Source organism: Alosa alosa, chromosome 21, assembly GCF_017589495.1.
Source record: "Alosa alosa isolate M-15738 ecotype Scorff River chromosome 21, AALO_Geno_1.1, whole genome shotgun sequence".
NCBI classification, from domain to species: domain Eukaryota; kingdom Metazoa; phylum Chordata; class Actinopteri; order Clupeiformes; family Clupeidae; genus Alosa; species Alosa alosa.
Window position 1 is genome coordinate 6,279,883 of NC_063209.1, and position 11,755 is coordinate 6,291,637.

General features: G+C 44.4%; 1 protein-coding gene across 1 annotated transcript; it reads left to right on the forward strand.

The window, feature by feature from the left end:
* Positions 1-2,207: 2,207 nt before the first annotated feature.
* On the forward strand, positions 2,208-11,737 carry scyl1 (SCY1-like, kinase-like 1). The gene is made up of 18 exons (XM_048231383.1): positions 2,208-2,431; positions 3,114-3,254; positions 3,802-3,924; positions 4,122-4,342; positions 4,631-4,721; positions 5,040-5,195; positions 5,346-5,504; positions 5,589-5,696; positions 6,012-6,125; positions 6,281-6,436; positions 6,626-6,814; positions 7,286-7,361; positions 7,583-7,780; positions 7,946-8,082; positions 8,618-8,707; positions 9,086-9,424; positions 9,846-9,927; positions 10,392-11,737. Exons 1-18 carry the CDS (start codon positions 2,324-2,326, stop codon positions 10,514-10,516), a joined length of 2,613 nt encoding a protein of 870 aa, XP_048087340.1. The 5' UTR covers positions 2,208-2,323; the 3' UTR covers positions 10,517-11,737.
* Positions 11,738-11,755: the final 18 nt, after the last annotated feature.

Here is an 11,755-nt window from a genome sequence, read left to right on the forward strand (position 1 = left end):
TCTGTTCTAGAATCTTTGATAGATACCTTTATATGGCTCTGGGTTAAGCGATTTGATTTCAGCATACGCTCATTTCTAAAAGATGCATTTAATCCGAAGTCATGTCAGCTCTCTATGCAGGGAGTAGGGCTGTCACTTTTTATTCGAACATGACGTGAAATATCCGTAGTCGAACTATAAATTAACTATTCGGTTTTTAGTGCGGTGTAGCGCATTTCTACAGTCTATGATTAGTTTTATTTTATTGTTTGCCATCTCATTCAGTGCTATATGATCCAGGGCTCATGACCAAATCAAGCCAATATAATAGCCAGTAGCCACAATGAGCCCATGCAGCCATCCTGTTTCGACAATCAAAGGTAACGCACAGAACGGCCAGCAGACAGATAATTACGTCCCCAACTCATCTAAAATGTGTGTCTTGAAATACTTTGGGTTCTACACCATAGATGGTAAAGTGACCGTTAAATATAATGTTAAAGAATGTATCTGTGGATTGTGGCTTTACATCGGTCGAAGTTGACTCCATGTCGTGGTGTCTCACGTAACTCAAAGCCAGGCAAGCTGAGGACAGGCGCTCTGTTCCATTGTCGTTATGGTAACCAAACAAGTCTTCTTCTGTCTAGGTTTGTTTCTAGGTTTAAGTGTTGTCTTCTATGTGGTCCACCTACTGGAGGGAAGTGTTTACAGCAGTTCCGTTTCACACATGCGCAGTCTACGCGTCACTTTGACGCACGGTCTTAAATTTCGGTCGACTCAAAGACGCGACGCATGCTGTAAAAATGATGCAAATCTCGTCACGCGCTCACCAGTGCCGCGTGCGCGGGACGCAGACGCGGGACCGTACCATAGGCTTTAGCCTGTCAGCGTGAGGTGTTAGTCCGGCAGCCAAATGCCATAATTTAGGTGAACCTGGTTTTGTCGGTTAAAGTTTTTTTTTTTGCTGTTTCTTGTTGCCAAGGGGTAACTCAATAAGATTAGAGAGGGTGCCCGGTGATATCCCTTGGGCAATTCTCGATATTAAGCCTTTCTTGTCCAATGTGTTGAATATAAGGCGAGGCACCACAGGTGAATAGGGTAAAAAAAATAACTAGCAGATATCACTATGAAACTTCCCCAGTTGATTACTTACATTAATATGAAAAAATAATGTATTACAAGTTATCTGTAATATAAAGTTTGAATATGCAAATTAAGCATAATCCAATTAAATATGTGCTGATTTGCATAAACTAAAAAAAACTAAATCGGAACATTGGATGAAGCCAGGTTCAAAATTACTTTTTCATTGTGTTGACATACTAGATGAAAAGTCTTTACACAGGGAATTAGATATCTCTTTTATTTATTCCGTAAATCAGAAAGTACTGCCAATAGCCTTAAAAAATCAATTTTGTCCATGTTTTTAGGAATAAAATGTCATATAAAAAGGCTAGGAATAATATATCAACAAACCCCTCTGTAGAAGCCTTCTAAATATAGTTAGGTATAAGATTGGAAAGTTTGGTATGTAGGTGCTTCTGAAGTACAGATTTCATTCTCAGAGTGGGGGAGGAAACTAATCCATGGGTGCTACATGCTAGCATCTCTCACTAGCACGTCTCTTAGGTGTGGATGGAGGTTTACCAGAGACTTTCTAATGAGGAGTCACAGCACTCCAAAAATCCTCCATAGAAATGCATGGGGTTAGTTTGTAACGCCAATATGGCAGTTGTCTACACATATCCCGCCCCTTCCGCGGCAAAAAAGTCAACATGTAAATACATTGTGCCAATGATGTGGTGTGTTGTGAATACATTGTGCCAATCATGTGTTGTGATCTCAGATTCTGCAAAAAAAAAAAACTTTAACCGACAAAACCAGGTCTGACTCCATGGCTGCCGGACTATGTCTAATAGGTTGTTTGTAGCCTAACCTATAAAACTAGTTGTTGCTGTTGTAAAACAATACGTCTGAAATTAAAATAATTAGTAAGCCTAACACAATATGCCTATTGCATGGAGAGAAGTGCCTGCATGCACTTATCTATTTCATGATTGTAGGCTGAGCATTGCAGTTTTTTTCTTTCTTCACTATCCACTGTAGGCTGTCGATGTGATATTCCACTGTCTTCATTTCCCACCCGTTGTAGGAGGTGTGTAGACCTAATGTTCCAGGATGTTTGACTGTAGAATAATGTAATGGGAGTGTTGCTGGCAAAGTTGATTCTTTGAATGTTTAGTGACACTCTTTGATGCCTCCTCACGCCCCCCACAGGCTAGAGTAGATCCAGCTCATATCCTCCGCCATTACCAGTGTTTGATGTAGACTTCCACATATAAGGATGTGGTCGTTTTTTGCACGGGATCCCATAAAAGATTTTAATTATGAGATTTTACCGGAGACCCAAGAGGCCTCGGGAATATGGACTCTACACCGAGGCAAACGAAAGGTAAGAATACCTCTATAATAGATGGATTGGGCGACAAGTAATGCAAGCTGAATACAGGCCATTAGCAAGCTAGCAAGTCCACGGGCTGTATTTTAGCTAGCAAGTGTAGCCTTGCCTATCCATGATCATCACTGATCAAACAGTACACACACTTTGGGAATGTCTGTCTTCGTCTGTTGTTGATGTAACTTAAGCATGCAAGCGCATCCAACTCTTTTTAGCTCATCACATCTCAGAAAACATATAACTAACTGACCGGTTGGTTGGTTGGTGTTCACAACCAAGCTAACAAGCAAACAGACCTGGAGAAGCCACGTACTGTACCGCCACGTCAATCTCCTGATCAACAACACAAACCAGCTAATGTTAACGTTAGCTTTGGAGGTATCTGACAAACTAGCTTGCCACATATTGACAGTAAAATCAGTTCGTTTTGTCACGTCATGTCAAACCAACATAAGCATAAGTAGAGTTGAATGTACACTATGTGACATTAGTCACTAAGTCTGAATATGTGTAACATTGAACATTAGCAGTCAGGTTATCTGACTGACCGCTAGCCTCTCTGTTCAGACTATGATTACAGGGTAACGTTAGCGTGTTGTTTGCATACCATAATAAATGATGATACATATTTAGGGAATGTAATGTTTTCAAGTCTCTGTCACATCATTTTATGCAGACGACTGGCGAGCCGGTGTCAGTCTTTGTTTACGAGGTGTCACAGGGAACGGAGGCCCAGACCCAGCTGGCCAAGGCAGCGTTCAAGCGCATGAAGACGCTGAGACATCCGAATATCTTGGCCTATGTGGATGGACTGGAGGTATACTTGAGTTCTTTGTATCAGTAAACAAAGGAGCCTTATCTGAGGGGATATTCGATAGACATTTGATGGTGTGATTTTTGGTAACACTTGACAGTGCGAGTTTGTTTCTTAAGCCAGTGAGTTAAAAAAAAAAGGCGTTGATATAAGTCAATAGACCCAGTAGCCCTAAGTTAATGTTGCAGATGTTTCTGAAAAATGACTATCATATTACACTTTTTAATCATTTAATTTGAAGTACAAGTCATTTAATGTATTTACTAAACTCGTAATGCAGTCCATGTTTGAAGTAGCCTAGTAATTTTGCTCCATCACAATCAACTTGCCTTTGTATTTTCACCCCTCAATGCAATATCTTGTGCAGTCTGAGGTGAGTGCCAAAGAGATCTGTACAGGTACACCTTTGTTTAACCCTGTGACCCTGTCCCAGTCTTGTAGAGCTATAGCTAGAAGACTCCTCAAATATCACCATGTTGTTCATCAACTCGGTTATGAAAACAAAGTATTGATTTCACTCATGTTTGTTTGCATCATGTTTGTGTTCCAGACAGAGAAAAGTTTGTACCTGGTTACAGAGCCAGTGATTCCTCTCTCCACCCATCTGAAAGCCCGACCTGATATGGGTGGTTCTGGAGAACTGGAGGTGTCTTGGGGTCTTCACCAGATTGTGGTAAGAAATTGTTGGGATTGATTTTAGATCCATTTAGGATTCCTAGCCTCCAACCCAAAGTCATCAACCACTCTTGATCACTACAATTTACCCAGCCTTTTTGCTAAACTGTAAGATATCATGCCTTGTTCATGCCTTAACTTTTGTGTGTGAATTACTTTCTGCTGATGGCTTAGCATCTTACCTTCATCTTACAGAAAGCTCTGAGCTTCGTGGTGAATGACTGCCATCTGCTTCATAACAACCTGGGCATTTGGACGGTGTTTGTGGACCGAGCCGGCGAATGGAAATTGGGAGGGCTGGACTACATGACATCTCAGCAGGGGGACACCTCAGGCTTACTCTCGCCCAGGACCATACACCCTGACCTGGAGAAGTATGACCCACCTGAGAACCCCAACAGTGGTGGAGAGAAATGGTGCGTAGTAGTGCACAGTGCATTACACAAATGCAGTGGGGAGTGGGAGGGGGCGTAGTTTATTGGTTAATGTAGTGGGGATATAAAAAAGTTATGGTAGCAAATGGTTTAATTTTAGATGTGTATATTTCTCAATTTTAATTAAGTTATCATTCTTAAATTCCACCTCATCATTATATTACCATCGACCAGTCTTGTAATTGTTTGGTTAGGTATTTTCATCCAACTATCTCTCATAGTCTTTCTCTCTCTTTCTCTTTCTCTCTCTTTCCCCCTTACTCTCCTCAGGGCTGGGGATGTGTGGCGACTGGGTTGCCTTATATGGGAGGTGTTCAATGGCCCTCTTGCTCGGGCATCTTCCCTGCGGTCACTGGGAAAGGTACACCATTCTGGACCACTGTACACCATTCTGGACCACTGTGCACCATTGCTCAAAATACGATTTGTAATGGCAGTCATATTACATATCCTATCATTCATTTTTTATTCTATTACTGTACAAAGCCAGGTCTATTTCAGACGTGGTCATTGTTCACTCATTCTAAAGAGTGATGAATCACTAATGAAGTGAACTGATGTATACTTGTATCTGTGTATATACTGTAGCCTTTGGTCAGAAACAAAAACAATAGATCAGGTATTTGGCATTTATTAACGCACCAAATAACAACAGTTCTCTTTCATATCAATTCTCTAGGTCCCTAAGTCCTTGGTTCCGCATTACTGTGAGCTAGTTGGAGCAAACCCCAAATCCCGACCAAACCCGGCAAACTTCCTCCAGAACTGCCGTGCATCTGGAGGTTTCCTCAGCAACAGCTTTGTGGAGAGCAATCTCTTTCTGGAGGAAATTCAGGTGATTGCACTCCTCTGCACTAAAGAACATCTCACCGACATGTCCAACCTGTTTCTCTCATTTATCATGGTTAATTGTGTCATAGGATGCACATATGAACATATTCAATATTGACATGTAGTGACTGTGTGTGTGTGTGTCTGTCCTCAGATAAAAGAGCAAGCAGAGAAACAGCAGTTCTTCCAGGACCTGAGTGAGAATCTGGACTCGTTCCCTGAGGATTTTTGTAAACACAAAGTGCTCCCACAGCTTCTAACGGCCTTCGAGTTTGGCAATGCCGGCGCTGTGGTCCTCACTCCTCTCTTCAAGGTATGTGATCTAGAACTTTCCATTGACCATTATACATTTAATTATGTTTGTTGCATCTTCAACATAGGGCCCTGTGTTTGCCAGGTGGGGAAGTACCTGTCGACAGAAGAGTACCAACAGAAGATCATTCCAGTCATAGTAAAGATGTTCTCCTCTACGGACAGAGCCATGAGGATACGGTTACTTCAGCAGGTGAGGAGGTTCATGGATACCTGTCTGGGTTTATTCTGTAGGTGGTGACAGACGGAGCTGCCCTTTAAGCAATGTTACTGGGCAACCACATAACTGGTTCCATTTGTTCTGATTAGATGATCATAATAATTTGACTTCTAGCAACAAAGCCTGTGCAAAGATATTCAGGAACATTGCCCAGCAACATAACTCAAAAAGTTGCCATGTGCGTCATCAGCTTCAGGCTGAATTGTGTCTGATGGAGACCTCAGGAAATTTTTTAATATGAGAGAGAAATGGGTGATTAACTTTCTCATTTCCTTTTTGTTTTGTCAGATGGAGCAATTTATTCAGTATCTGAATGAAGCTGCAGTCAACTCTCAGATCTTCCCTCACGTTGTGCACGGTTTCACTGACACCAACCCTGCCATCAGGGAGCAGACGGTCAAGGTAAAGGCAGTACATTCCAAATGCTTAAGAATGATGGTCAGCAATCATTTAAGTGCCTAGATTTAGCACTTTACTGTCACTCTGTCGCAAACATAGCTACCCCCCCCCCACACCAACTTGACTGTCATCTCTCAATCTGCCTTCCTTCCCTGTAGTCTATGCTCCTTCTGGCCCCCAAGTTAAACGAGGCGAATCTGAACCAGGAGCTGATGCGCCACTTTGCCAGGCTGCAGGCTCGTGATGAGCAGGGCCCGATCCGATGCAACACCACTGTCTGCCTGGGCAAGATCGCCCCCTACCTCAACTCAGGAGTAAGGGGCCTTTATTGGCACTATCTTCCTTTCCCCTCTTATCACTGTCAAATAAATAACGAAAATCTTTTATTTTGGTTGATTCAGATCATTGCATGATTTGTGTGTGTGTGTGTGCAGTGAATGTTTTAGCCCACATTTTGATTCTGTTTTGTAATTTGGGGATATTTGTCTCTCACTCTTACCCAGACGCGGCAACGTGTTCTGATCTCGGCGTTCTGTCGGGCCACTAAAGATCCTTTCCCAGCGTCCCGCGCTGCAGGGGTCCTAGGCTTTGCTGCTACACACAACTACTTTAGTCTGGTGGAGAGCGCCGGCCGGATCCTCCCCACGCTCTGCACGCTCACCGTCGACCCAGACAAGAACGTCCGAGACCAGGTACATACTCCTGAGAGCTTCTTTTGGACTCGTGCTTCACTGAGGGAAATCCGCTTATTTGCTGTCTACTCCAGTGTTCTCTCCAGCTACTGACGAGCTTCTAACTGGTGTAACCCACTCCCAGTGAATTATGCTAAGCTAGGCCAGCCAGTGGCAGACTGGGTTATTGCGCACACAGAGAAGAGACAGATGTATATTTCCTCACTTCTCACTCTGGCGTAGACCACACAAATAAGCTTTTTTTTTTTTTTAAGTTGGCGAGGTCAGAGAGATCAGTGCCAGTGTCTCCTTATGTTTGGAGTCAGAATGTAGTGTTATCTTGGCAAAATGCACCATAATATGTGACAAATAATGAAATGAAAACAATTATATGTGTCTTCTGTCTTAATTCAAGTCATTGTAGCCATTTCAGACAGCAGTGTAAAGCAGAATGGTGGTATCATCACAGTGCGTTGACTTTGTTCCTTTTAGGCATTCAAAGCCATTAAGAGTTTCCTCAGCAAACTGGAGACTGTATCAGAGGACCCATCCAAGCTGGAAGAATTAGGTACTCTGAATGGCTTTTGATGGGCTTGCTAATGAATGCCATATTGTCTTGTTTACTTTATAGAAGTCAATTTGGCTCCCTGAATGTTGCCCGATCTGCATATCTGACATTTACAATTTTCACAGTTTAATTGAAATTGATGAGTGGGAAGAGTGACTACAGGCTGTGTATTGGGAGATGTGAGGTATTTATCTTGTCTCTGTTCCTGCCTGTTCCAACAGAGAAGGACGTCTTGGCAACGAGTCCCGGGGCCGCAACGTCCGCTGCCTCCTGGACTGGCTGGGCGGTGGGCGGAGTCTCCTCTCTCACCTCCAAACTCATCAGGAACGTGCCGGCAGGTGCTGAAGGTGCGGCCAAGGAGAACGCTCCCGCAGCCACCGCCAACGCAGGGACCCCTGTCCCAGACGGGGCCAGCAAGGGTGAGGGGACGAGATGCGCTTATCTGCTTTTCCTTTCTTTCTTTCTTTCTTTCTTTCTTTCTTTCTTTCTTTCTTTCTTTCTTTATCACATGGCTGTCCAGGGAAGCTTTTTTTTTCTCTTCTGTTTTTCTTGCGTCGTCTGAAAGATCTCTCGTTTTCTGTCAGGCAACGCTGAACCAAAGGTGCCCAGGAATCCTACCTCCACACCCCCCGCCAGTGAGCCTCAGGCTTCACACGCGCCAGAGGAGCCGGACGAGCCGGTCGGGGATCGCTGGGAGGACGAGGACTGGGGCAGTCTGGAGGTGAGACACTTCAACAGAGGCTGAACGTTTTCACGCACTGTGCTATCGGCCCTATGAAGTTCAGTGTTCCCAGTGCTCTCGGGAACCCTCGGCGGAGACGGGTTTTTTTTTTTTTTTTTTTCGGGGTGCTTCGGGTTGAAATCAACTTTCAGAACAGCGTTGGGCTCATCAATGTCACTTCTCTCTTGCTAGCCAATTAAAATCGAGGAAGGGGCGGGACAAAATGTACAAAGGCTAGAGGGATGGCCTTCTCTAATGCCAAATGAGCTCCTTTTGTCTGTCATGTTTTAATAAGCAGAGTTCTGAAAAATTGCAGCCAATTTTTAGTTAGCTAGTTAATTAGCATTTAAGCAGCGTTCCAAAAAGGAAGTGCTCACCGGCGGTTTTGGCAACCTAGCAACAATAAACACTTGAATGTAGCACTCTGAAAAAATGTGGTTGAGGGTACTGTCAGCTCAAAAAACACGTTTGGTGGACCTAGTACCCATAGGTGATGTTTGCTGTTCTCACCTCTGTCTGTAACCTCTCACAACAGGACACTGAGAAGGCCCAGACAGACCCTGAGGACTGGTCAACGGGTTGGTCAACGGTGTCATCAGGCAAGAAGAAGGCCAATGAGAGAACTGTAAGTGGATGCTAATGATAATATCCATATGATATCTTCTTTAAGCTCATCTTTGGCATTTACGTATGATCATCTGCATAGTATTATGTCCTTCAGAACTACTTTAGAATGCTTTAGTATTATGTCCTTCAGAACTACTTTAGACTGCTTTTTGAGTATCCTGTTAACATACTACTAGTGCTGTACTAACTATTTGTAGTATGAGTAAATGTATTCAGAGGTCATTGTCTTTTTTGTATTAGTACTGAATGCAGTCTTTTTTTCCTGTGCATTAGCATTAAATACAGCCTTGTTCTCCTTCACTCATTCTGTGTGGAGACTGTGTGCAGTCTGGATTACTGCAGCTCATGAATGACTCGTGTCTCTGTCTCCTCACAGCTGGGCGGGGCTTCCTCGGCGAAGAAGCAGAGCTCGGACTGGAGCAGCTCGGGCTGGGACGCCGACGACAGCTGGTCCAACGAGAAGGAGCCGGACAGCCAGGACCAGACCTCGCCGGCCGACGAGGGCTGGGGCAACGACTGGGACGAGGACGGCGGCCTGGGGGACAGCTTCATCCCCACGCCCAGGGAAGGGTCCTCAGCGGCCGTCGCCCCCAAGAGCGAGGCTTTGCAAGAGGGCGTGCGGCTGGCCAGCGAGTACAACTGGGAGAGTGCCGGAGGGAAAGGAGAGATGCAGAATGACCTCTTCGCCAGCGTGTCCCAGAGGACGGCGCCAGCGGTGAGGAAGGAGGGATGAGCTTAGGAGGGAAGAGAGATGTGTCCTTTAAAGGGAAGAGTCCTTTAAAGGGAAGAGAGATGTGTCCTTTAAAGGGAAGAGAGATGTGTCCTTTTAAGGAGCTGTGTGGAACTCTGTCTGCTCCAGTTGTCTTGAGCGCAGCCACACGGAACTCGTCCAGTGATTTGTATCTAATGCAGTGGCTGGCCACACATGGTACAGCGTGGTATTACCAGAGCTGAAGGGTCCGCGACATGATTCAGTTGTTCCATAGATTGTCTTTTTTAAAAAGATTGATAAATTGTAAGTCACAAGGATTAAAAAGTGAGGTCCTGTGTTATTATTCCCCCTCTAATGACCCCAAGTTTATTGAACCTGGAGTTTCCACCTGATTGTTTGTGTGTGTGTGTGTGTGTGAGCACAGAAGGCAGATGAGGGCTGGGGAGCAGACACTGCAGGAGACTGGGGGGCCGAGGAGAACTGGGAGTCCTTGGATGGGGATCAAGGTCAGTGTTGTTCCAGATGATCGGACAGAATGTCACTAAAGACCAGTTAACACTGATTGGACTAAAATTTACAATTTTCGGGAATGTAAACTTCCAAGTCGAGTTCTATGGAAGGAAACACCTAGTTGATGTGGTTGGTGTGAACTGGGCTTTAAAATTGTATTCTGTAATGAATAGTATATAGTTGTCCTGAATATAAATGTTTTATGTCGTACCACACTGATATAACTCTCAAATAACAGTGAAAACATTATTATACATTATTATATTATATATATTTGCAGTGTCAAGAAACCAGAAACACTGTCTTTAAAAGCAAAACATTTCACATGTAGGGAATCCATTTAAAAACATTACAGAATGGAACTCAGCAAGCCAGGGAGTGTTCCACAGACCTTCAGTGTCCAGTACATGTGTCTGAACTTTGCTGCTGCTTACCTGCCACTTCTGATCTTCCCTTTCAGGCCTCAGCAAGGCAGAGCTGGCCAAGAAGAAGCGCGAGGAGAGGAGGACTAAACTAGAGGCCAAACGGGCCGAACGCAAGGCGGTCAAGGGTCCTCTCAAACTGGGGGCCCGCAAACTGGACTGAGGCGGTGGGGTGGGGTGGGGTGGAGCAGGGTGGAATGCCAAAAAGAGAAGGGAATCGGTGGAGGGATCCTACTGCGCTGTGATTGATCTGGGCTCATAGTCATCCATTCAGGACATTGCTGGATATGGCGTTGGGCTGGAAGAGTTTGAGTTGGAAAGCTAAAAACATTCCGTGATCCTGCAGATGACAAATTCCTGACGACAATGGGAGGAGCAAGAGCTACGGACATGCTAGTGCTTTCTTTCTTTCTTTTGCCCCCTGGCCGAGGCCAGATGCCAAGGGATGCAGTTTTCCCCTGTCACTCGCTGGACTGTGACCTAAGATGATCAACTATGACTTTTTATTTTGCATCACAGCAGTTTTGTTGTCCTGGATGTTTTTATAATAAAGCTGATATTAGAATCTATTTGTGTGCACCTAGCCGCACAACTAGCCATAAAGTCCATAAAGAATCAAATCATTTTTACAGCATAGATATATAGAATTATTTATCTCCATAGCACCATGAGTGTATATGTGGAATGTATGTTTCACATAATCCAAGTGCTTGGCTAAGCGTTGAATGTTTACCAACCAAGCTGACTATCTGGTTTTCATGTACCCTACATGCCCTTCCCATTCTAACCGTGTGCCACTCCCTTTGACTTCAGAGACATGAACTGAACAATAATTCCAACATGAGACTAGTTAATGGAGCCACATGGGGAACGAGTCGAGTACTTATGTAGAACAGGCCTACCCCTCATGCATGCCTCCCCACCATGTGCTTGACAACAGTGCAGTGGCTGTCAGGTCCACATGGGTTGTGGTTATTATGGTAATAGTACATTGTGTGAGCCTCAGGGCTGGGCCTCCCTTTACTGCTGGTGCTTGTGGACCACTGGCTTGCAAGCACTCAGCTGTCAGGTATGCCCCAGAGACATACACTTAGAACAGTCAAGAGTCAGAACTGGAGGAGTCTGGTTATGGCTCCGATTCTGACTGTTGGCATTGACGATTGAAGGGACACCTGGCAGACTGTAAAATCACCAGTGTTAGGTTTGTGCCTTGTTTTTATTTGGTGACAGTACTGTACTTGAAAGAGCAGGGGTTGTGTTGACTTCAATGTCAGCTGTTGTGAGAGGTCATACCCTTTTGATCCTGTGCAATATTATATAACAAAGGGGGTAATCATGTGTATGATGCAAACAACTCCGAAATACAGCTGCGAATTAAATGAAACCGTGTGCATGCTGTGTG

Coding starts and splice junctions, on each gene's coding strand:
- scyl1 (XM_048231383.1), top strand. CDS start 2,324: ATGTGGTCGTTTTTTGCACGGGATCCCATAAAAGATTTTAATTATGAG. Junction 4,343..4,630: donor AACAGTGGTGGAGAGAAATG/GTGCGTAGTAGT, acceptor TACTCTCCTCAG/GGCTGGGGATGTGTGGCGAC. Junction 9,928..10,391: donor GTCCTTGGATGGGGATCAAG/GTCAGTGTTGTT, acceptor CTTCCCTTTCAG/GCCTCAGCAAGGCAGAGCTG.